The sequence below is a fragment of the Saccopteryx bilineata genome, chromosome 4 (genome assembly GCF_036850765.1).
Source record: "Saccopteryx bilineata isolate mSacBil1 chromosome 4, mSacBil1_pri_phased_curated, whole genome shotgun sequence".
In the NCBI taxonomy this organism is placed as follows: Eukaryota; Metazoa; Chordata; class Mammalia; order Chiroptera; family Emballonuridae; genus Saccopteryx; species Saccopteryx bilineata.
The window spans coordinates 71,521,965-71,549,090 of record NC_089493.1 but is presented as its reverse complement, the minus strand read 5'-3'; the positions used below and the strand labels follow the sequence as shown (position 1 = coordinate 71,549,090).

General features: G+C 38.1%; 1 protein-coding gene across 2 annotated transcripts in view; it reads right to left on the bottom strand.

Annotated features, from left to right (window-relative positions):
• SECISBP2L (SECIS binding protein 2 like) overlaps positions 1 to 27,126 on the bottom strand; it is a 66,537-nt gene that overhangs the window by 4,102 nt on the left and 35,309 nt on the right. For both annotated transcript variants that reach the window (XM_066276466.1, XM_066276467.1), the window contains exons 12-17: positions 22,966 to 23,135; positions 22,046 to 22,178; positions 20,376 to 20,538; positions 16,354 to 16,574; positions 15,342 to 15,496; positions 4,434 to 4,653 (exon numbers count right to left, since the gene is read on the bottom strand). In XM_066276466.1, the coding sequence (XP_066132563.1) occupies positions 4,434 to 4,653; positions 15,342 to 15,496; positions 16,354 to 16,574; positions 20,376 to 20,538; positions 22,046 to 22,178; positions 22,966 to 23,135 (1,062 nt within the window). The remainder of the gene's footprint in view (positions 1 to 4,433; positions 4,654 to 15,341; positions 15,497 to 16,353; positions 16,575 to 20,375; positions 20,539 to 22,045; positions 22,179 to 22,965; positions 23,136 to 27,126) is intronic.

The window sequence follows — 27,126 nt, the reverse complement described above, 5'->3', positions numbered from 1 at the left end:
TTACTGATTGGTTTTGTGTACTGATCACATCACTGCCTAACGGGCTTTCTATTACCCTATTAATCCAAACTCCTTAGCTTGCCAGGCCAAGCCCTTCATGTGTGACCTTTCACTACCTTCTGGTCCCACTCATTTTGAGCCCAAGCCATTCATTTTGTGCTCAGGATCACACTGATTTCTCACTGTCCCCAGAAGTCATGCTCTTTTTATTTGCAATCTCTTGCTTTGCACAAGCTGTCCCTTCTGTGTTTCCTCCTGTACCTTTCAGATTTCTACTTATTCTTGATGACCTCTCTCAAATGTCAGCTGCTTAGTAAAGCCCTTCCTGGCTTTCCTAAGAGAGACAGTCACTAACCTGACCTCCAACAACACTTTTTGCATATATAGTGCTAATGAACTGCTTTGTGTTTGCTGTTCACCCCCTCTTCCCTCCTCATTCCAGCTCCTGCTCATCTGTGTGTCCCTATGATTGGCATATAATAAGATCTGGGGAGAACCTTATAAAATAAAAATATTCACACATGTTATTCAAATAAAAAACTTTAAAAAGGCATAAAACAATTTAAAATTTCAGTTGCATATTTACATTTCCTTCCAACAATTTTTTCCTTCCTTAAAAGGAACTATAAGAATTGACTTGGGGTCTTGGAGAAGTCTCACCTCTCCCTTGACAATAAGTCAAGGGACAGGAGAAAGGAAAGAGGTCAGGATCTAGTTAGAGCAGGGCTGATCTCTCTTAAGACTTAGTCTTGGGCACTCACCCACTAGGTAGGTGAGCAGAAAGCCACCTTTGGAAAGGAAAGGGAAATACCACTTTGGAAACAGAGACAAGAAACTGTGCAACTAGGCATCAAGAGTCTTGTCACAATGATCAAAGAGCCACTGAGATCACATATCCACAAGGGAGGGCCCAGGCTCCCACCTTAAAGTAATAGGTGAAGCTTGATTAACAACTGATGAGCACACAAACACATGAACAATGACAGGGAGAAACACAGCAGGTATAAAAGTGCCGTCTTTCTCTAAGGGACAGAAGGGACCTGACTGGAGGGTGGATGTGGACAGCAAAGGAGTGCACAATGCAGCCAGTCTAAAGCCAGAATAGAACATCTAAAAGTCCCCTTTGGAAGAAGGGACTAGATAGAAACTATGTTAAAGGCAGGACCGAAGATCTCAGGAAACCTGGAAATAGTACTGATCCAAACCTACCCTGCTTCTGAATTATTTTAGCATAACTTATTTAACAAAGCTATTCTTTGCTTATAAACCCTTTTGTGCTTTTCTGTCTGATTACTGGTTCTTTGTGAGATTATCTTTTTAAAAACTTTCAAGTCACTAGAGGGTTTGTCACAGCATGAGGTGCAGTATTTCTCCTTTTGGTCAGCACACCTGAGGAAGCTGTCTTACACAGCTGTATGCAGCAGAGAAGCAGGCAAGTGGGTTCAGAGCTCAGAGGAAGAGGTGGTGGCAGAGAATGAGACACTCAAGATGAATGGACTAGACACTGAGGTTGTACTCCCCTCATAACTACTTCCTGAATAACTACTGTTTGGTCCTACTGAGAATTCATTCAACAGGCAGGAAATGTACATCACAAGAGCAAACAGTGCAGGGTGCAGTCAGACTTATTAGCAAGACAAGTTGTTTACCTCTTTGTCCTAGCTTCCTCGTCTATAAAATGTGGTACAGTATTTCTTATCTCATAGGGTTGCTCAGAGGATTAAATGCTTTAATAAATGTGAAGTGCTGAAAAAAGTGTTCCTAGAACATAGTAAGAATCCAGTAAGTGAGCTGTTATATATATTAGTGCCCATTATGCTCCAAGTCCCTGTTCTCAAAGAACTTACAGGTTATTTGGGACGTGTTTGAAACTATTTGGTTCATGTAAGTGTAACTATGATAGAATTGAGACTCGGCTCAAGTGGAAGGAAACCATAAGCAAAGAAAACAAGGTGTATACAAAGGACAGGAAGGTTGGACTAGCACAGAAGCCTCTCTATTCCACTGAAAATCAGCATACTTGCCCCAGATTTGTTTTTACTTTAAACCATGAAAATCAAAAGAAAACATTTTAGGAATCTTGTACCAGGATGACATGGAAGATGCTGTTTGCTGTCTAACAGTCATTCCCCATTTGCTGCCTGGCTAAGACTCTGACACCTGAGCCCAGTCCAGGGGATGAAGGAAGATATTCTTATGCCATCATGGTTATCCTCTCCCCTTGCCAGACACTCTCTTTCTAAGTCTCCCTTGCATAAGCTGAAAGTAATCACAGGCTCAGCTCTAGCCAATAAAAACAAAGGGGGATGTCTTCTGAAAATGTTTCCTTCCCTGATAAAAGGAGCACACTGCCTGCATGTCCTGCTTTTTACTGCTGTGATGCCAAGAGCCACAGCAGCTATTTTTGAACATAAGATGATAAGCGTTAAGAATCAGAAGCCACTGGACTGAAAATAAAAGAACTGAAAGAAGGGAAGAGATAGAGACCCTGATGACATTGTGAAATAATTAAATATCCTAATTTCTTGGGTCATATTGGTGGGTTTTATGTTTGTTGCTGAATGTATCCATTACAGATAGAACTTTATGCTTTGCTCTCAATGTTGTTGTTATTACTTTCAATAGCTTTGTTGACATCCTGATAAGTTAGCTCATCAGGCCAGTCTCTGACTCTAAATCCCTTCTCAGAATCCAACCTTCACAGAATTCCTTCACAGAATTTTTGCTTTGAATGGAATTTTATAGGTGACCTAGGCAAAACTCTCCTTATTTTACTCAAGAGAAATATGAGGCCCAGAAATTAATCAATTATACCTAAATCCCTCAGGCAGAGTATAAAGAAGCCAAGGCTTCAATCATTAAGCACTTTAAATCTGGTGGGTTTTTTTTAAAAAACATCTCCTAACTCTGAGAGGTTCTTTTAATAACTTTTCTTTTTATGTGCCCAAATGACAATTACTGTCGTTTGCCCAAACCCACAGCTTTATGAATTTATCTTGCAGTTTGCCTGAGATCTGGCCCATCACTATATAGAGTGACCTCAATTAAAAAGGTGGCATTTTACCTTCTTTATTTTCAACTAGTATGACTCCAGCCAAAGAAACGGATCTGCCGCCAAGCCAGTGCGACCTAACCTCGACCAGCAGTTTCCCAAAGACCCACAATCACAGGACAGACTGTCTCCACTCTGCAGTGTTGTCAAAAACATCCCAAACATTTAATTAGTGACAGACAGACAAGGAAAGAGTATGAAAAGGAAGGAAGAAAATGAGGACTCAGTTTTCTACACATTAAATTTTAAGTGGCAACAAGCTATTTGGTAAATTCTTAGATCAACAGATTATTAAAAAGTAAAGAAGACATGACAAAAAGTCAAAGAGATGGCTATACTCTTTTTAAAAAAGGGAAACAAAAAGAAACTAGATCAAGAGAGTAGAGAATTTAAAGGTTCCAAGTATGATAGAAACTAAGTATTAATATTGCTCACAAAAATTAGGGGATATTTTATAGCTTCGTATTCATTTTGAAATATCCCCCTAATTTTTGTGGGCCGTATACTAAGATGTAGAGTGCAGTAGAGAACATGACTTTAAACATTACACATAAATGTTTTTTAGTCCCCATTTCTTTTTGACTACAATAAAATTTAACTAAAACCAGATATTTTTTTTTTTAATGAGAGGAGGGGAGGCAAAGACAAGACTCCTGCATGCGCCCGACCAGGATCCACCAGGCAAGCCCACTAGGGGGCGATGCTCTGCATCTGAGGCCCTTGCTCTGTTGCCACTGGAGCCATATTTTAGCACCTGAGGCAGAGGCTATGGAGCCATCCTCAGCGCTCAGTGCCAACTTGCTCTAATCGAGCCTTGGCAGGAGGAGGGGAGGAGAAGAGAGAAAGAGAGACAGAGAGAAACGAGAGGAGGAGTGGTGGAGAAGCAGATGGGTGCTTCTCTTGTGTGCCCTGACCAGGAATTGAACCCGGGACATCCACTTGCCAGGCAAACCAATCGGGGCCAATATCACATGTCTTAGATTAAGTAGTATTCATGTCTTTTGCTTATGTAGTAAATACAAAATTTTAATGATTGAGTATAAAGCATTAGAATAAAATGATCCAGAATTTACTAAGCTATGGGTCACAAGTACGGTGTACTTTGCTTTTTAAATCCTGTTGAGATTTTCCTTTTCTTTTGTTTTTTTAAGATTATGGAAATGTGACTAAATTTCAGGATCTCACAGAAAGCCTCAGCCCCAATAGTCTCCCTAACTTTTAATGGCTGTGTTTACTGCAAATTTTGAACCAAAATGTTAAGCAAAATTTAAGTAATCACTAAGATATAAACAAAAGATAGCATAAAAAGCCATTTTCAAATTATCTTAATCAAAAATTATTTCAAAGTTTAAGTCATGTAAAATGGTATGTAACCACTTACCGTATTCCTTTTCATTCACTTCAGAAATGGGCTCGGAAATGACGCTGCAGAAGGAAATAGCGCTCGCCGCGGAGGGGTTCCGGGAGTGCCCCATGTGGTGGGGCACCTTCTTCACGTTCTTCAGCGCTTCCTCCGCCTGCTCCTGTTCCATCGCCGCAACCATGTCTTTGTACGCCTTCCTGGCTTCCTCTGTGAGCTCAACTAACTTATTAAACAGGCTCTAAAAAGAGAGAGATTTTGACTAGTTCATGTATTTTCTATTGCTACCATTAGCGGTACATATCTCCACTGTTTCAGAATCAGGTACACTTTCAATCAGCAGAAACTCCAAATGGTATGCCAACCACAGAACCTTATAAATACTCTGTAACTTACATATATTGTTTATTTAATTCTCACAAGATTGAGGGAATTTTCTGCTTCAATACTAGTAACTAAATGTGATACGTTAAAAGTTCTTGTAGAGTTTTTCAATTCAACTACTGCACACACAGTGTGTGGCACTGTAATGGGTACAATACCACTCTGCTCCCAAGAAACCTCCCATGTGGCTAGAAGAAGAAAACAGGAAGCAGCTATGACTCAAGGCAAATACTGTGAATGTCTTGAGATCTACAAAGTGCTTTGGTCTTTGGAGAAAATATCAAATCTAACTGTTGGGCATGAGTGAAGAGTTCATGGAGTAATGTGACATCTGATATAGGCCTTGAGAAACAGAAACAATTTTGAGAGTCGGAGACAGTACATTCTTACTCATGCATGTAAAATCACAAATAAAGACACAGACTTTAAAAAGGACAAGGCATGCTTGAGGGTCAGTGAAGAACCCTGTATGAGTTAAAATATAAGGAAGCGATGCCCTGGCCAGGTATCTTGACTGGTTAGAGCACTGTACCAAAGCTCAGGGGTTGCTGGTTATATCCCTGGTCAGGGCACATACAGAAACAGATCAGTGTTCCTGTCTCTCTCACTAACATCAATAAATCAAATTAATATATATATACATAAATAAAATTAATATATATAGGAACGAGTGTATGGAGGGTGATGTCCTAGGATGTAGAAGAAGATGGCAGTCTCCACAGGAATTATAAGTTCCTGTAATATTTCCTTGTTGAAAAACTTGAAGAACAAAAAGAAGTCAGTGATGGTACAGCTAGCAAGGGCCTTGAAGATGACAAAAATATGACATATATTTAATAGACAACCTAAAGCTAATGGGAGAGAGGCAAACTATAAAAGTAGAATAAAGAGCCTGAAAATAGAAAGTGGAACTAACCAACCAGAGGTTCTTCCATCAATGAAACATTAATGAACATGAATGGAATAATTAAAGTGAAAAAGTAGGTGATGGAGCATACTCATGTTAATAAAATGGCAAAATTCATATAGCATTAAAGTTGTACTTCAGTGACCATGAAGTCTAATGATGTCCAAAGAAACAAAGTTTCCAGTTATCAGAAAGATAAACAATTATTTTTAGTAGTTCTTACATCATAATTCAACAACCTTCTACTCCTGTTTAATGTCTTGATTTAGCATTATAATTCAACACCTACACACATTAAGCAAAAAATTTCAGACAGTAAATATGATCTGTACATTTGTAAGAATGTTTAATTTTATATGTAAAATTATGTTTTCAGACAATGGGAGAAAAAGTACAACTTAACATTTTTTTCTCCCCATGGTACTCATGTAAGTACAAGCCATAACAATATGAAAGAAAGTATGGCAAGAAGTATCATCTTGCTAGGAAATATATCTTTAAAATTAAACGTACAAAAGACAAACATAGGTAACATGCTTTACTAGGTGATGTTTAAAACAGATGAAGTACCAGGTACAGTAAATGCTATTGCTAATTGTGCTGGATGACGTCAGAGTACTGGTGCGGTAAGAAGCGATATCAATAAATCTCCCCCAAAATTCAACAAGATCTTCAATTAGAAACAGAAAAACCTATCCTTGGAGCCTCCAGATGTTTCGCAATACACCCGAAGGTATGGTCGAGCGAAAAATTGGCTAAATATATAATCAAACCCAGAAGGAAATAGGGAGTAAGAAATGCTCCGCCTTCCTCACTAACCTAAACAGGGCGGCTTTCACTGGGAACTGAGAATATAGAAACTGAGGCGGGCAAAGGGGGTGAATAGATCCAGGCTGCAGCACAAACTGCCGAACCAGGCTGTGGCACGGAGATACAAGCCGAGGAAAAACTGTTCCTGTGGCAACCCGGGCAACACAAGCAAACACTCGCGCCAAACCCAGACAAAGAAAGACAAGTGGGGCAGCCATTTTTCCTGATCTCCTGGTCAGCGCACGCAGATAGTGGGCGAGAGATTCCTCTAAGTACCTTGGCAGTACGCGCCCATGTTATCCCACAGAGTGGCAGAGCCAGAGGTCTTTGAGTGGACTGAAGCCCTGGCTGAGTATGCTAGCAGTTCTGACTGACTGAGCCTTACCCAGAGCCCTGTGCTGAGTGGGAATAGAGTGGGGAGTTGCCAGCTCCTTGACCCTCTTACTATCCAGACAGTGGCAGCAGCAACCCCATAGCTGGATTATCAGGCTACTAATTGGGAAGAAAAGACTAGGAGAAAGGTTCCAGGAACATGGACTCTCTCACTGGTGCAGCCTATAAATGCTAATGAGCCTCAACTACCAACGAGACTAAAGCACAATACATGACATCGCCATAGAGACTTATCAACTGCAAACCTCTACCTGAGCATGCCAAAGGGGCAGAACCCAGGGTACAGAGTCACTGACCAGGAAGAGGGAGAGAAAAGAAAAAGCAAGAAGATAACCTCTCAAAATCAAGAATAATACGCAGACTTTATAACCTATCCCATTTTATTATATTTGTTCGTTTGTTTCTCTTATCTTCATTCTTGATTTTTTTTTTTCCTCCTCCAATTTGGTCGTTTAACTCTCTGCCAGTCTTACTCTCTCCTCTCCTTGAACTACACTACCCATAAGTGTTACATCTCCCATTATCTTTTCCTTCCTCTTCCTTTCTCTCTATGAAGGTTGCACTCCAAAACCCTTAACTCTCTCTCTCCCTTTTTTTCTTTTTTCTTCTTTTAGTGGTTCCCTCTTTTTTCTCTCTCTCTCTCTCTTTTCTCCTTCTATATTAGTTTCTTCCTTTCTCCTTTACATCTCCTCTCATTCAAACCTCAATAACGAACAATATCTTATCTGGGACTAAAACTTATGTTTGTGGCATTTTGGGGGGGGGTTTTACTTCACCTTTTTAACACATTAGCAGTGCTCCCATCCCTGGCTCTCCATTTTATCTAGTTCTTGTTCCACTAAATACAATAGTAATTTTTTAATTTGTCCCCCCATTTTCCTGTTTCCCTCTAATTCCTCTGATCATAACTCTTAGTCAACCAACACCTAAAAGCAAATCATTTTATTGTTGACCCAAATTTTTTTATTTGCTTATTGTGGGTCTGTACCCCACTTTTTTTTTTCCCCTTTATTACTTCTCCCCAATTCAGGCCCTCCATTACAGGCATTGTTTGTTCTATTCAGTCTCAAGAAAGAGGGGAAAGGAGAGGAGAGGAAAAAAGGAGGGGGGGGAATAATTTCCTTTTTTTAATTTTAATTTAATTTTATTTTTCTTTATTTCATTATTAATTTTTTTAAAAAAAACAACTTCGATTTTTTTCTTTTTTTAACTTTTTATTCTTTATTAAATCTCATTAATACTATAAACAAAACCACCCTCAGATGCCATCAAGGAAGAGAAAATCGAATATCATGGATACAAAAGAAAGAGAGGTAACACAGCTAGATGAGGAAAAATCTATGGAGAAAAAATTTAATATATTGGAAACCTTGCAGCTAAATGACAGAGAATTTAAGATAGAAATCCTAAAAATCCTCCGAGATATACAAGAAAACACAGGAAGGCAATTTAGGGAGCTCAGAAAACAACTCAACGAACACAAAGAATATATTTCCAAGGAAATTGAAACTATAAAAACAAATCAAACAGAGATGAAAAACTCAATTCACAAGCTGAAAAACGAGGTAACAAGCTTAGCTAATAGAACAGGCCAGATAGAAGAGAGGATTAGTAAAATAGAAGACAAGTAACTTGAGGCACAATAGAGAGAAGAAGAAAGAGACTCAAAAATTAAAAAAAATGAGATAGCCCTACAAGAATTATTTGACTCCATCAAAAAGAATAACATAAGAATAATAGGTATAGCAGAGGGAGAAGAGAGAGAAAATGGAATGGAGAACATACTCAAACAAATAATAGATGAGAACTTCCCAAGCCTGTGGAAAGAACTGAAGCCTCAAATTCAAGAAGCAAACAGAACTCCGAGTTTTCTTAACCCCAACAAACCTACTCCAAGGCACATCATAATGAAACTGGCACAAACCAACAGCAAAGAAAAAATTCTCAAGGCAGCCAGGGAAAAGAAGAATACAACATATAAAGGAAGGCCCATTAGATTATCATCAGATTTCTCAGCAGAAACTCTACAAGCTAGAAGAGAGTGGACCACAATATTTAAAGTCCTAAAAGAGAGGAACTTTCAGCCACGAATACTATACCCATCAAAGCTATCCTTCAAATATGAAGGAGAAATAAAAACATTCACAGATACAGAAAAAATGAGGGAATTTATCATCAGAAAACCCCTACTCCAGGAATTACTAAAGGGGTTTTTCCAATCAGATACAAAGAACAAAAAAAAAAACAAAGCCACAAGTAAAAGCTCCAAGAAGAACACAATAAAACCAAATTTAAACTGTGACAACAACAAAAAGAAAGAAGGGGAGAGGATGGAGATTAACAGTAGCAAAGGACGATGAAGTGCAAAAGTACTCACAAAATAGTGCGCTACAATAACAGGGTAGGAACCCTTTTCATTACTTAAAGGTAACCACCATTGAAAAAACCACCACAGAAGCACATGAGATAAAAAAGATAGCAACAGAGGAAAAATGTATGGAATACAATCAAATAAAAACAAAAGATAGAAAAACGAAAGAGAAGGATCAAACAAGACACAAAACTAACAGAAAGCAATATATAAAATGGCAATAGGGAACTCACAAGTGTCAATAATTACACTAAATGTAAATGGATTAAACTCACCAATAAAAAGGCACAGAGTAGCAGAATGGATTAAAAAAGAAAATCCAACTGTATGCTGCCTACAGGAAACTCATCTAAGTAACAAGGATAAAAACAAATTCAAAGTGAAAGGCTGGAAAACAATACTCCAAGCAAATAGCATCCAAAAAAAAGCAGGTGTAGCAATACTCATATCGGATAATGCTGACCACAAGACAGCAAAAGTACTCAGAGACAAAAATGGCCATTTCATAATGACTAAGGGGACACTGAATCATGAAGACATAACAATTCTTAATATATATGTACCAAATCAAGGAGCACCAAAATATATAAGACAGCTACTTATTGACCTTAAAACAAAAACTGACAAAAATACAATCATACTTGGAGACCTCAATACACCGCTGATGGCTCTAGATCGGTCATCCAAACAGAGAATCAACAAAGATATAGTGGCCTTACACAAAACACTAGAGCACCTGGATATGACAGACATCTAAAGGACATTTCATCCCAAAGTGACTGAGTATACATTTTTCTCCAGCGTACATGGATCATTTTCAAGAATTGACCATATGTTGGGCCACAAAAACAACATCAGCAAATTCAGAAAAATCGAAATTGTACCAAGCATATTTTCTGATCATAAAGCCTTGAAACTAGAATTCAATTGCAAAAAAGAGGAAAAAAATCCCACAAAAATGTGGAAACTAAACAACACACTTTTCAAAAATGAATGGGTCAAAGAAGAAATAAGTGCAGAGATCAAAAGATATATACAGACAAATGAAAATGATAATATGACATATCAGAATCTATGGGATGCAGCAAAAGCAGTGATAAGAGGGAAGTTCATATCACTTCAGGCATATATGAACAAGAGAGAGCCCAAGTGAACCACTTAACTTCACACCTTAAGGAACTAGAAAAAGAAGAACAAAGGCAACCCAAAACTAGCCGAAGAAAGGAGATAATAAAAATCAGAGATGAAATAAATGAAATAGAGAACAGAAAAACTATCAAAAAAATTAATAGAACAAGGAGCTGGTTCTTTGAAAAGATCAACAAAATTGACAAACCCTTGGCAAGACTTACCAAGGAAAAAAGAGAAAGAACTCATATGAACAAAATCCAAAATGAAAGAGGAGAAATCACCACCGACACTGTAGATATACAAAGAATTATTGTAGAATACTATGAAAAACTTTATGCCACTAAATTCAACAACCTACAAGAAATGGATAAATTCCTAGAACAATACAACCTTCCTAGACTGAGTCAAAAAGAAGCAGAAAGCCTAAACAGACCTATTAGTAGAGAAGAGATAGAAAAAACTATTAAAAACCTCCCCAAAAATAAAAGTCCAGGCCCAGACAGCTATACCAGCGAATTTTATCAAACCTTCAAAGAAGACTTGATTCCTATTCTACTGAAAGTCTTCCAAAAAATTGAAGAAGAAGCAATACTTCCAAACACATTTTATGAGGCCTACATAACCAAAACCAGGCAAGGATGGCACAAAAAAAGAAAACTACAGACCAATATCTCTAATGAATACAGATACTAAAATACTAAACAAAATACTAGCAAATCGAATACAACAACATATTAAAAAAATAATACATCATGATCAAGAAGGATTCATCCCAGAATCTCAAGGATGGTTCAACATACGTAAAATGGTTAACGTAATACACCATATCGACAAAACAAAGAACAAAAACCACATGATCTTATCAATAGACGCAGAAAAGGCTTTTGATAAAATACAACACAATTTTATGTTTAAGACTCTCAACAAAATGGGTATAGAAGGAAAATATCTCAACATGATAAACGCCATATATGATAAACCATCAGCTAACATCATATTAAATGGCACTAAACTGAAGGCTTTCCCCCGTAAATCAGGAACAAGACAGGGTTGTCCACTCTCTCCATTCTTATTTAATGTGGTACTAGAGGTTCTAGCCAGAGCAATCAGACAAGACAAAGAAATAAAAGGCATCCATATCGGAAAAGAAGAAGTAAAGGTATCACTTTTTGCAGATGATATGATCCTATACATCGAAAACCCCAAAGAAGCCACAAAAAGACTACTAGAAACAATAAGCCAATACAGTGAGGTCGCAGGATACAAAATTAACATACAGAAGTCAATAGCCTTTCTATATGCCAACAATGAAACATCTGAGAACGAACTCAAAAGAATAATCCCCTTCACAATTGCAACAAAAAAAATAAAATACTTAGGAATAAACGTAACAAAGAATGTAAAGAACTTATATAATGAAAACTATAATCCATTGTTAAGGGAAATCGAAAAAAATATAATAAGATGGAAGAATATACCTTGTCCTTGGTTAGGAAGAATAAATATAATCAAGATGGCCATATTACCCAAAGCAATATACAAATTTAATGCAATTCCCATCAAAATTCCAATGACATTTTTTAAAGAAATGGAGCAAAAATTCATCAGATTTATATGGAACTATAAAAAACCCCGAATAGCCAGAACAATCCTAAAGAAAAAGAATGAAGCTGGGGGCATTACAATACCTGACTTCAAATTATATTACAGGGCCACGACAATCAAAACAGCATGGTATTGGCAGAAAAATAGACACTCCGACCAATGGAACAGAATAGAAAACCCAGAAATAAAACCACATATATATAGTCAAATAATTTTTGATAAAGGGGCCAACGACAAACAATGGGGAAAAGAAAGCCTCTTCAATAAATGGTGCTGGGAAAACTGGAAAGCCACATGCAAAAGAATGAAACTGGACTACAGTCTGTCCCTCTGTACTAAAATTAACTCAAAATGGATCAAAGATCTAAACATAAGACCTGAAACAATTAAGTACATAGAAGAAGACATAGGTAATAAACTCATGGACTTGGGTTTTAAAGAGCATTTTATGAATTTGACTCCAAAGGCAAGAGAAGTGAAGGCAAAAATTAATGAATGGGACTACATCAGACTAAGAAGTTTTTGCTCAGCAAGAGAAACTGATAGCAAAATAAACAGACAGCCAACTAAATGGGAAATGATATTTTCAAACAACAGCTCAGATAAGGGCCTAATATCCAAAATATACAACTAAAACTATACAATATATACAATATAAAACTCAACAACAAACAAACAATCCAATAAAAAAATGGGAAGAGGACATGAACAGACACATCTCCCAGGAAGAAATACAAATGGCCAACAGATATATGAAAAGATGCTCATCTTCTTTAGTTATTAGAGAAATGCAAATCAAAACTGCAATGAGATACCACCTCACACCTGTTAGATTAGCTATTATTAACAAGACAGGTAATAGCAAATGTTGGAGAGGCTGTGGAGAAAAAGGAACTCTCATACACTGTTGGTGGGAATGTAAAGTAGTACAACCATTATGGAAGAAAGTATGGTGGTTCCTCAAAAAATTGAAAATAGAATTACCTTATGACCCAGCAATCCCTCTACTGGGTATATACCCCAAAAACTCAGAAACACTGATACGTAAAGACACATGCAGCCCCATGTTCATTGCAGCATTGTTCACAGTGGCCAGGACATGGAAACAACCAAAAAGCCCATCAATAGATGACTGGATAAAGAAGATGTGGCACATATACACTATGGAATACTACTCAGCCATAAGAAATGATGACATCGGATCGTTTACAGCAAAATGGTGGGATCTTGATAACATGATAGGAAGTGAAATAAGTAAATCAGAAAAAAACAGGAACTGCATTATTCCATACGTAGGTGGGACATAAAAGTGAAACTAAGAGACATTGATAAGAGTGTGGTGGTTACGGGGGGAGGGGGGAGAGGGAGAGGCAAAGGGGGAGGGGGAGGGGCACAAAGAAAACTAGATAGAAGGTGACAGAGGACAATCTGACTTTGGGTGATGGGTATGCAACATAAGTGAACGACAAGATAACTTGTTACCTTTGAATATATGTATCCTGATTTATTGATGTAGCCCCATTAAAAATAAAATTATTAAGAAAAACAAAAAAGAGGAAATCAGACTTTAAGGAAAAAAAAATTGTGCTGACTGTTCAAGATGGTGGATGTTAACTGCTAGTAATATAAAAAATATATTCAGGGTTTATTTATTCCATAAAAGGAGGGAATATGTATTATTAAAAATAGCCCCTACACCATTACACGTTACAGACTTCATAAATATTTGTTTTGGTTGCAATGTTTAACAAATCATGCATTTAAGAGGGGCCAAAAAAAAGAAAATAGGCATATGGACATGTGATGCTGAGATTAACAATGGTTTTATAATACAAATAAAACAGAAATTGTTAGGAATAAAAAAAGGGAAGAAAACAAAATTGAAAAGAGAAGCTATCAGGGAATAAAGGCCTTAAATGTCAGTGTAAGGACAGGAAATTTAATTCAAAGGTTAGTTTTATCAGATGGTCAAAGTAACTTCAGTGTAACAGTGCATTACTGAAAAAAGAAAAGGATACACTTGGTAATATATCAGTATTTCCTTTACCTCCATTTTAATACTGTATTTTGATTTAAACAATAACTTAATCTACCTCAAAATATCTGAAGGCAAGTAAACCAATATATAAACAAAACTGGCCAACACTTTATAACATAAAACCGTACAAATAACCTATTATATATAATTCAGTGAGAAGTCAATACAATGTAAAATAAACATGTAAACTTTTCCTGACCCTGATCCCAGTACATTTTTATCAAGTGTCTTCATATATATATATATATATATATATAACCCTTCTTTTCCATAAAGGTATTTATTACCCAAATTCTCACATGTCATTTAGCATAGAAGGCAGATATGTACCTACCACACAATTTTTAAACAACCATTTGTCACCTACTCATGCTCCAGTAATGTGAAAGGTGCCAGGCAGACAAAGATAAGAGGCCATTCCTCAAAAAATTCAGTTAAGGGGGAAGAAGCACATATAAACTACAGCAAGCAGTGTGCTATCTGTAACTGAGAAAAGCAAGGTCTAGCATGAAAACACAGGTATTAGTTATGTACTCAGAGAGAGGTGGGTAGATAGTTTCAAGGGTGACGGGAGAGAAAATGAATGAACAGGAAAGTGGGGGTATGCAAACATGGTGACCGGACTGGACAAGACAGGTGCTTAAACATAGAAATACAGAGCTGGGAAGAGGGAAAACGGTCCATCAGTGATGTCGCAAAATATCTTAGAATCAACTTCATAAAAATGTCTTAAAATGTTTTATGTTAATAAGCATTACTCTAAATAACCTTCACATTATCAGCTTTGCGGGTCAAGTTCTGAGTTAGCTAACTGCGAGAGAAAGACAAAGGTGTCAGGGGTACAGAATTACTGGGACAACTGGTTTAGAAATTTCATTTTCTAAATTAACATCCTCTCCAATTAAAGCATTCCTTTCTCTCAACTCCTAGTTGCACAAAATATACCCAACATAAGGACTGAAGAAAATTATCTTACATGCTATAATATCAGATAATCTTTACCTAGCAGTTAAATAAATGATCAAATATTACATAGTTGAACCCTGAGGTAAAAGAAAACACTGTGGCAGAAAACAGAAGCTAAAAATCTTTTCAAAATGCTGTAGGACTAACTTATGTAAAGGTTTCAACACTAAAAAAGGAAACGTAATTCTCAAAAATTTTCCACTGACTCTTGGAGAGTTATCATCTCACTTCTTCAAATACTTAAACATAACACTGGCATGGGTCAACAGAAAGTGCACTGTCTGCGGGCAGGGTAGTGAAGGAGGGTGTCTTCCAAAGTCTTACCTCAGCACCAAAGTAGTTGAAGATTCCCACCACACTGACAGGAACCAGCTTGTTCACACAGCGTCCTAGAGCTTTTCTTCCAAGGGCAAACACAAAAGGGATTTCTTGTTCCCGTGCCATGGCTATCACGTTATAAAGAGCCTCATCCAGACCACCTGAGAAAGTTAACACATACAGAGGTTTTAATTTAATTATTTCCAAAATAGAGCTACTTTTGCACCCAAGAGCTAAAGCATAAAACACAGCAGCAAAGGATTCTATGAAGGCCTGTGGCACTCGGGCTATTCCACACATTTTTCTATTTGAATTTGTACTATGTAAAAATATGTTCCTATTTTCTTTCTTCCCAATTAAATTAAAAACAAATTAATTAAAATTCTTAATAGTGGCTGTTTCCTTTATCCAATCTCTCATCTCAAGTAGCAACCTATCACATGTAATGATATCATATGTTAGTTTTTCCTGGTTTTCTCCCCTAGGAGTACATGCCTGGTACTGCTACTTAATACATCTGTCTACTCCAACCACCCAAAGTGGCTACTTCATGAAAAAGGACAAATAAGAGTACATGACACAGTATAAAGTATGTGTGCTGGCTCACCCAAGAACCTCCATATTAACTGCTGGTTTCTAAGGGGCAAATTTCCACCATTAATCAAGAGAAAAAGACCATCAGAGAAAGTTAATATAAAAATGTAAAAATATAGACTATATTTGCAGAGGTAAAGGAATGCACTCTGACCAGTCCCCAATCTGATGACAAGAGGACACCCTTGATTAGCCCAACTCAAATCCATACCAGTGTCCATAGACAGGGATTTTCTTTACAATCCAATCTCAATTTTATTACTTAATTCCAGGTACTGAAAGGTACCTTCTTTCCTCATGTTCAATATTATGCTTTAAACCTAAACTCGGCTAAATCAAATGATTTCCACTTTAAAATTCACTGTATATCCATCCTAGTTATACTAAATAAGGTCAAAACACTTCAAAAGTAAAATGTTCATACCTTTTGACTGGATTTTTTCACAGTTTGGAGAAATGATAACACACTTGATCTTGTTTAGCTTCATATGTTTGGTAACCTCCCTCAGCCCCATAACCAGCCGTCTCCTTGCTTTTGCTCTTACAGGGTCTTTTTGATAGATGCGTTCCTGGAAACTGACAAGCTCTTGGAGAAGGAGAGTCACACATTCATCAATCTCTTTACACAGAACCTGATTACAATACCTGTAAAGAAAATCAAAAGTAAGTAAGTTTGTCCTAATTATTTTTCTAATTAATTTTTATAAAATTACTTTAGGAAAAAACAGACCTAGTAAGAGGTTTTCATAAAAAAATAAAATCTTCAAACTTTCTTCTTCCTTCAGTCAATTAGAAAACAAGAGTTTTTCTGAATTACATTATCAACCCCAGGGAAGTACTATCCAAACTCCCAATTATTAAATTCCTAAGGATATAAATCAAATGCTAGCCTGCTAATTAGATTTTAAAAAATGTAATTTTAGTAAGGTGATATAAAGTTATTTCATTCAACTGAATATTAAAGATGTTTCTTGTAGGAAGAAAATATAATCTTTTAGATGCTTACTGAATGCCCTAATACCAATAATTCTTTCCTCCACTCTTGAATAAGTCACGATCTCTGGGGACTGCTTCTTCAACCATGAAAAAACAAAGTTAAATAAATAAGATGGCCTCAATGGTCCCTCTAACTTCAAACATCTATGGCTATGGAAGATGAACTCAGTAATTAAATTCAGGCCAAAACATATCAACAAAGCAACTGAATGAGGCCCTTTATAATATATATGGTTACAATGCAAAAGACTAGAAAGGAAGTAAGTGTGAGGCCACTATTGGACTTAATTTCAAGGATAAGGAAGTTATCAAAGTTTATTGATTCTTAATAAATTCTACTTTTCTAGTTTTAATCTCTAATTTCTACCACAAGCAAAATCTTAACAAGAAGAACTGGCGTAATTTCTAATCTAGGAATAACCAGGCAAGAAAATTTGTTTCTAAATTACATTATAGCAGGGGTCGGGAACCTTTTTGGCTGAGAGAGCCATGAACGCCACATATTTTAAAATGTAATTCCGTGAGAGCCATACAACGACCTGTGTACGTTACACATTATCCAATAAAAATTTGGTGTTGTCCCGGAGGACACCTGTGATTGGCTCCAGCCACCCTGCAACCATGAACATGAGCAGTAGGAATGAATGGATTGTAATACATGAGAATGTTTTATATTTTTAACGTTATTATTTTTTTATTAAAGATTTGTCTGCGAGCCAGATGCAGCCATCAAAAGAGCCACATCTGGTTCGCAACCCCTGCATTATAGAGTGGAAAAATCTAGGCCCACCCTTTTTTAGTTGGGGGAAAAAACAATTCTGCTTTGGGAATTTTTTTTATGTTTATGTGGAAAATGTTTAAATGAATACAAGTATGACACTACTTCAGAAGGGAAGATAAAACTGAACAAACTGAGGTAAGATTAACTACCTTGAACTATGCAAAATTAAAGAACATCAAAAATGCAATTTTCTTGGCCCTGGCTGGTTGGCTCAGTGGTAGAGCATCGGCCTGGCGTGCAGGGGTCCTGGGTTCGATTCCCGGCCAGGGAACACAGGTTAAGCGCCCGTCTGCTTCTCCACCTCTCCCCCTCTCCTTCCTCTCTGTCTCTCCCTTCCCTTCCTGCAGCCAAGGCTCCATTGGAGCAAAGATGGCCCGGGCGCTGGGGATGGCTCCTTGGCCTCTGCCCCAGGTGCTAGAGTGGCTCTGGTCATGACAGAGCGATGCTCCAGAGGGGCAGAGCATCGCCCCCTGGTGGGCGTGTCAGGTGGATCCCAGTCGGGTGCATGCGGGAGTCTGACTGTCTCTCCCCGTTTCCAGCTTCAGAAAAATACAATTAAAAAAAAAAAAAAAAAAAGCAATTTTCATCATTTTGATTTTCTTTAAGTTGTTTACTCCATACATTTTATTCTCCAGAATTTCCTTTGCTTCTCATCTGTTATTTGACATTTAATTAACTCCCCAAACCTAGGCAAGAAGTATTTGCTCAAAAAAATAGTATAAAGAAAAGGAACAGAAACAAACCAATGTGGTTTGGATTCACGCAGATCGTCATTTCTAAAGGTAAAATTGGCCCTGGCCAGATAGCTGGGTTGGTTAGATCACCGCCCTGATAAGTCAAGGTTGTACGTTTGATCTCCAGTCAGGGCACATAGAGGAACAGATTAATGTTTCTGTCCCTCTCTCTCTAAAAACAATAATAATTTTTTTTTAAGTGAGAGAGACAAGACAGGAAGGAAGAAATATGATGAGAAACATCAACTCGTAGCTGCATCACTTTAGTTGTTTCTTGATTGCTTCTTATATGTGCCATGACCAGGGGGGTCAAGCTGATCCAGTGACCCCTTGCTCAAGCCGGTGCCCTCTGGCCTCAAGCCAGTAACCACTAGGTCATGTCCACCATCCCACGCTCAAGCTGGCAATCCCACATCAAGCCAGATGATGCTATACTCAAGCCAGTAATGTTGGGGTTTTGAATCTGGGACCTCCGAGTCCTAGGTCAACGTTCTATCCACTGCACCACCACCAGTCAGGCAATCAATAAATTTTCTTTTCAAAAGGTAAAATTAATTCATCTGCACAGATGTTGTAACCCTAAAATCCTTCACAGCACTAACTACTAGGTTCAAAGTTATTCACAGATGTGCATTTTAAAACTTAGAAATATTTGCTCAAAAACAAATAGTAATAAGTTCATATCGTGTTAACAGGGTCTTAGAAACTTGATTTTAATTGGTTAGAGAGGTATTCAAACTATTTTTTTTATTGATTGATTTTTAGAGAGAGAGGAAGAGAGGAAGGAGAAAGAAATACTGATTTGTTGTTCCACTTATTTATGCATTCACTGGTTGATTCTTGTATGTGCCCCGACTGGGGATCAAATCTGCAACCTTGGCACATCAGTGCTCTAACCAACTGAGCTACCTGGCCAAAGCAGAGTGGCTTTTTGGAAGGGCCAATAATATTTAATATTAACAAAAAAGAAAAGGCAGCCTGACCAGGTGGTGGCACAGTGTATAGAGTGTTGGCTTGAGATGCAGAGGACCCAGGTTTGAAACCCCGAGGTTGTGGGCTTGAATGAGGGCTCACCAGCTTGAGTGTGGGGTCGCTGGCTTGAGCGTGGGATCGTGGACATGAACCCATGGTTGCTGGCTTGAGCTCAAAAGTCGCTGCCTTGAAGCCCAAGGTCGCTGGCTTGAGTCCAAGGTCACTGGCTTGAGCAAGGGGTCACTCGTTCTGCTGGAGCCCCCCAGTCAAGGCACATATGAGAAAGCAGTCAATGAACAATGAAGGTGCCACAATGAAGAACTGATGCTTCTCATTTCTCTCCCTTCCTGTCTGTCTGTCTCTATCTGTCCCTCTTTATCTCTAGCAAAAAGAAAAAAAAAAAGCACTTGGAGAAGGAAAACCTCATAGTACAGCATATATAAGATGTACGAGGCCAAATTTTCACGGTATAAACACTATCTAATATAAAAAGAATATATACTGCTCACAAAAATAGGGAATATTTTCAAAATGAACATGAAGTGATAAAATATCTCCTAATTTTTGTGAGCAGTATATTTAGCCCTGGCCAGACAGCTCGGTTGGGTAGAGCATTGTCCTAAAGCACAGAGGTTGCCGATTCGATTCCCAGTCAGGGCACTTACAGGAGCGGTTCAATGTTCCTCTCTCTCTCTCTCTCTCTCTCTCTCTCTCTTTCAAATCAATTAAAAAAATAATAAAAAGAATATAATTACAGTCAACTCACTTTCACATAAACACTGCTAACTTACAAAAGCTCAGTACATTAAAAATAATAAAACTAGATGTTAAACAAAATCTGAAACGACTTCAAGATCTTTAGTGTTTCATCTGCTCAACCCATTAAGTAATGACAATATTACATTCAGAACTACAATCAAGAGACTTAAACTATACAACCTCAGTAATGAGACTAAAACTTACTCTCTAAATCTTTTGCTATGGATTCTGGTTATTGTTGAAGACGCCATTGGACTGCCTATCCCAGAACTAGCTGGAGAGCCTTGTGACACCGGTGTCATACAGTACGGAGAGTTCTGACTTGCTGGGGAGAGTGAAGTATCACTGGGCATGCTCAGTCCTGTATCTGCAGAGATGCGGGGTGAGAGTCAAGAATTTAGAAACTTCAAATGCTGAAAGCTCTATATTAAAATCAATATAATCAACACAATTTAAAATGGCAGTTATCTTTTGTATACTTCCAAAAAATTCTCCACTGTTTAAATAACAAATAACCATTTCTCATATATTACAAAAATCAAGTGTTCCTATTATCTCTCAAAATGTACTGAACAAAAAAATCAAGCACGGCCTGCAGGTCTCCACAAAAGAGATAAGTCTAAATGATCTAAAACATGTATTCTTAGAGAATTTAAATCAAAGAACAAAGGTAGTAACTCCTATACCCATCATCTTTATCTCTATTTTTCGGCCTATTTCTTAGAAATCATCTCTAAAACTGTATAAAAATTCCTACAGCTGCAGGTGATGGTGGCGCTGCCTCGTCCCTTCGCTCCACCCCTCTCCCGGTTCTCCCAGCACCACCCGCCTCTCATTTGGTCTCTGCTTCCGTGCCCAGGCCGCCACACTGGTAGATGCCATCTCCTAAACTGCCTCCTTCAGTTACTGTTTCTCTCCCAAACACCCACACTCAGGAAACCAGTTAGTATTTGTGTCCATTAATTAGCAAAGTTATACATAGAGCTTATCTCCATGTGCGATAAGCTTTTGGTAGAAAGATCAGTCTGCTGTTTATCTTTATTTCCTGATTTTCCCATCATGATAGGTATACAATAAACACCTTCTGAATGGATGGATAAATATGCCTAAATACAAAGGCAATGATATTTAATTGAGAGTAAAGGGGAAGCCTAACCAAATATGTCCTAGCTGAACAATCTATGAAGTAATTTATTTTTTGAAACATACTAAGACATTGTTATTTATTCTCTACATAAATTAGATTTACATGTGTTAAAAATGTTGAGGAATAAATAAACACCAGCAAAAAAATGAACCCTGCCAGGTCTCTCGTAAAATCTTCCCTCCACAGTAGTACCATCTTAGAAGGAAGCTATAGTTCTGCTGAGGTCCCAACTGGAATCATGTGTGGTGGCTACTGCGCGGGACTGAGTCTTACTGACCAAATGGACTGTGCACCATGACAGGCTCCGCAAGTGTCTACTCAATGTGGCATATGCATTAATTCATAAAAGCAGGAAAGAGACTCAAGAAAAGAATTCACTTAAAAATAATCCTGTGAAGAAAGAGAGCCAAGTGTCCCAGATATAAAAGAATACAAAATGAGAAGACATGTGATGCACTGGTGAGATTCTAATTATGAAGGTTTACAACAAATTCAAGATTTAAGTCTTAAAAATGCCAAAGACCTACCATATAACGCTATTGCCCGCCTTTTAAATATCTCCCTAGAGAAGCATCCTCAAAAGAAACCACTCTCAAAAATAAAGAGAATTAGATAAAATATAAAGCATATCCATCCTCCTACTAGGAGAATAACTAGTGATGGCTTACCTATCGATTACAGTATGCTAAACCATTCCATGAGAAGAGAGGATAAGGTGCGATCTTACCTTCCTGGGAAACAATCTCCTGTGGCAAATCATCAATAAAATCTAAGTGCATTTCTACCGGTTCCTCGGGTCCCAAAAGACTGTGGTCCACAGTTAAACGGCCCTTCTTCTCCTCTCTTTCTTTCAAAATAACCTAAAAGTCAATACCAGTCTTTAATTACTAATCACTCTTCAGGTATGTACTGAATAATTAAAACGTTCACTTTTACACAGGTACAGTAGTTCACTTAAAAACAGACATGAGGATTTTGGTCGGCTATGGGTTTAGCTGGCTACGTACAAACCGGCAAAAAGTAAACGTAATTTTAAGCACTGTGGCTGAAGGAAATACTATATCCAAAATAAAGGGAGGCGATAAGGCTCTACAATACTGTACTTATCTAACTACCTCTACTTAAGTACTGATTGGCACAACCTAGAGTTTCCCTGAAATGGGTAAAATAAAGTCTGGAAACCAGGTCACATAGTTACATTAGATTTATATATAGTTTGCAGTTATTTTGACGTGGATTATCTCCTCCCAATAACAATCTTGAGTTAAATAGAGTGGTGTTGTTACTTGACACTTACAGATGAAGAAGATGAGCATCAAGTTTGTCTAAAATCACATAATAAGCACTGAAGTTAGTATCAGAATCCAGAACTTCTGATTGCTATGGGAGTGTTTGGGATGCTAAATGTTTAACTTTTTAAAAAAATCTTATAGAAAAATTCATTTTCCTGAGCCCTGATCAACAACAGAAAAACAGTCATGATGCTGATGATATAAACCCAACCTCGAATTAACTAGCCATCTCCTTTATGATGGCACCTACGAACATTTCACAACCATCTGTTGGATAAAAAGCCACACTCCTTTTGTAAAATAGATTTAAACCCTTATTCATCCTATAATATAAACATCTCAGATTTTGATTTACCTTTTTAAGTGCTGTGGGCCGTTTTAGTTTTACAATTTCCTTCTCTTTTCCTTTTTTTGCTTTAGAGGAAGTAATGTCCAAAGAATTAAAGGATGTCAAACAGGGCTGACCCTTGGTTAAAGGTTTTCTGTTAGTAGAGTCTTTAGTATGAAAAGAACCTGCAGTGACCACTAAAAACAAACAAGAACATTAGTTTTACTACTACAGCCAACTCCACATACTTTGAAATTTTCTAATGGTAAATCTACAAAATCAAGAACATGTACTTCTTGCAGAAAAACAGGTATCAAATTGTCAGAGCAGGCCCTGGCCAGTTGGCTCAGTGGTAGAGCATCGGCCCGGCATGTGGAAGTCCCGGGTTCGATTCCCGGCCAGGGCACACAGGAAAAGCGATCATCTGCTTCTCCACCCTTCCCCCTCTCCTTCCTCTATCTCTCTCTTCCCCTCCCACAGCCAAGGCTCCATTGGAGCAAAGTTGGCCCGGGCGCTGAGGATGGCTCTATGGCCTCTGCCTCAGGTGCTAGAATGGCTTCGGTTGCAGTGGAGCAACGCCCCAGATGGGCAGAGCATCGCCTCTTGGTGGACATGCCGGGTGGATCCCAGTCAGGCAAATGCGGGAGTGTTTTTCTGCCTCCTAGCTTCTCACTTCAGAAAAATACAAAAAAGAAAAAAAAGAAAAAAAGATTGTCAGAGCAGCACAGAGCCTGCAGTGTCCCTTAGATACAACCCCCCCCCATTAATTTGAGAGAGAGGAAGGGGGGGAGGAAAGATAGAGAACGCATCAACTTGTTCCACTTAGTGTGCACCCACTGATTGCTTCTCATACGTGTTTTGACTGGGGCTTGAACTGAAGACCTTGGGGTTGAGCCAGCACCTGTGGATGGAACCAGTGACCCTTGGAACCAAAGTGGCAACCTCAGTGCTCTAGGAAGATACTCTATCTACTGCACCAACAGCCAGGGCCCTCAGATATAGTTTTTATCCATTTTTCAAGGCCTCATAAGATAAAGACAAAGCCAATACAATTAACTAATTTAGCAATCCAAAGTAGGGATATTTAAATTACTAGTTCTACTCTACTGCAGCAACCCTCCAGCATGTCAATTCTTACAACTGGTCTCCAATCAGAATCATTCTACTTTGACATTTCAAAACTCTGCAACTCCCCTTATTCTTACTGAACCTGCCTTATATAAGAGTCATTCTTATATGTAGTCAACCACTTCTCTCATTTTAGTCTGTCAGTAAAGAATGATCCCCCTCTCTCAGCTGCATTCTCAGTACTGTTCAGCAATTCTTTTAGGACTGACTGATACCCTCATTCTCCAGTGGCTACCCCCAAATTCTTTATCAGTTCTAAACCTTTAATTTCAATCCTCTCATTCCAGTAGACAAGCTTTTTCTGCTACTCCTCTGAGAAGATACTATCCAATATAAACTTCCAACCCACCTGAGAGGAAGCAGAGACATCCTTACTCTTGTCCATGGCTCACCAATCACCTGTATTCTAAATCCCAATTCAGGATTAAATCCTTGACGATCTTGCTCCATCCCTTTCCCCCTGGAACTTTCAAGTTTCCTCATTAACCCCTGACTCTTTTCCATAACTCCCAAAGAAATGAAAATCTCCTCTATCTAAAATAAAACAAACAGGCAAATTAATAAAAACCCTTCCCTTGCCTCGCTTTCCCTCAAACTAAGTACCATCAACTCCCTTATCCCTCCTTGTTCAAGTTCTAAATAGTCTGCATTCTCATCAGTGCTTTCCAAATCCTTCCAATCTGCCTCATCATGCCCATTCTCTTGAAACTGTTATTGTCAAGATCACAGATAACCATTAGCCACTGCCAAATCTAATTCTTTTGAGTTTTAATGCTATTTTTTTTCAAGCATCTGGTACTAAAGACCACATCCTCCTCCCCAAAATTCTAATTCTGCCTTTCATAACATAACACTCTCCTATTTTCTTACTCTTTCTTAAACCTATTTCCTGGTTCTTCTTCAGTTTGTCCTTTATATATGAGCATTCCACAAGGCTTTATCCTGAACGACCTTTTTCTAACTTTTCTTTCCCTGACAAGCTTACGGATTTCCACAGCTACAATAATCATCTCCATCTGAGGCACACAGACTTCTAACCTAGATTGCACATGCATACATAACTGTAAGTTAAATGGGAACCATCAGGATCTCCTTAACTGGCAGCTCATAAATAACAAAGCCAGAGTCTGTTCTTCCCAATGAAATTCTTCTTGGATGATCCTTATTTTGTTAGGTACCAACACACCCCTTGCTGCCACCACAATCCTTCAGGCCAGAGATGTCTGCATTCTCATCAGTGCTTTCCAAATCCTTCCAATCTGCCTCGTCATACCCACTCATCTTTGATGGGCTTCTGCATTCTATCAGTAAACAAAACAAAAACAAAACCAACAAACCAAACAAACAGAAACCCGATCAATTCCTTACAATCCTTTATGTCTTTGTCATCATTTCATCCTTTTTATGAACTTCCCAAGAAGGCTGACTTCTTTGTAATCAACACTTACCAATTAACACTGGTGACAGATTAGAGGTTAACCTCATTTCTATAGGTCAAGAATCCTACCCCCCTTCAAAGCCCAGTCCAAATGCTGGCATCTCTGAAGTCATTTAATGTAACATGCTCCCCATACCTCCCTGTTGACATAAATTATTCTTTTTTAAAAGTTTATGAAATGTTGCTGGTATCTTTCCTAAGGAGCCACTTTTATTAATTATTTGCATATGTCTTTCTCCCTAATTAGAATACAAACGTCTTTCCACAGGTGTATCTTAATATCCGTTAACTCCACAATTCTCACACCATGCTTACATGCAGATACTGACATCTATACATATTTACATTTACTACATGAATCAAAGCTGTAACAATAAACTATGTGAAATGTCACAGGTTAATAATCTCTAGTCCATAACCAAAAATTATTGAGTGATTATAACTCACTCATACTTTATCATCTCATTTACTCCTCAAAACAATCCAAAGTAGGTCCTATCATCACCATTTTAATGTGAGAAAACTGAAGCACAAAAAAGGTTAAATAACTTGCCAAGGAAAACAGATGGAAAAACAGATTCAAACCCAGGCAGCTCAACTCCAGAGCCCCCATCTGTAGCCACGAGGTGACACTACCTCCAGAGCACTGCTAACTCAGTTCCATTCCCTGCAGTCCTCCACTCTAAGCGAGATGTTACAGCCACTCCCCTCACCTCAATAACAGGCAACTCGGAAGCTTAGTCTGCATTCCATATTACTTTTACTACAGTTACTCAGCGCTAAGTTTCAAAGAATGAATTACTAACTATAGATTTAAACATTTTGCAAATAGAATCAAAGTTATGCACCAGTACTAAGCTTTTCAGCTAAAAACATTAGACCCTTTACAAAGAAAGAAACATGATTCAATTCTGCCTCTCAACGTTGGTGATTTTGGTTGGTGCCTTTACCTTCCTTTTATCTTATCCCTCATCTTTAGAAACAAAGGCTGTGAAAGGAAATATGGAGGCACATCAAAGCTGCTAAGCATGAAATCTGACAAGATTTGCTAAAAATACAAGTTACTTTTCAGTAGAAAGCCAGATCATTCTCACTCTCTCACACAGACACACAATTTCATCAAAACTCCTGTTTCCTATTTGTTTTAAACTGAGTAATTTAACAGCCAAATAACTTTTAACTATTTCAACCTCCGAAGAAGAAAAAAAAAGTACGTTCAAAATGTACATCAACTGACCTCTGACAGAGATCTAAGGACCTGAGGGAGCAAACTATACTGATATCCGAGGAAGAGCGTTCCAGAAACACCAGAAACACCAGAAACTCGAAGCAGCAAGCACAAGACGCTGAGCCACAAGCGTCTGGAGTGTGCAGGGCGTGTCTGTGGAACATGAGGGAGCTAACGTGACCTGAACAGTGTACCAGGAGAGGATGTACGAGGGTAGAAAATAACAGGAAAAGCTAAGACCTGGCCTTGGCAGGACTCTGGCTTTACCCCAAGTGAGATGCAGAGCTACTGGAGAGTTCTGAGCAGCAGAGTGATAAAATCAGCATATATTTTAAAAGATCACTACTTATAAATAGACTAGGGCTACGGGGGAAGGGAAGGTAGGAGGCTACCG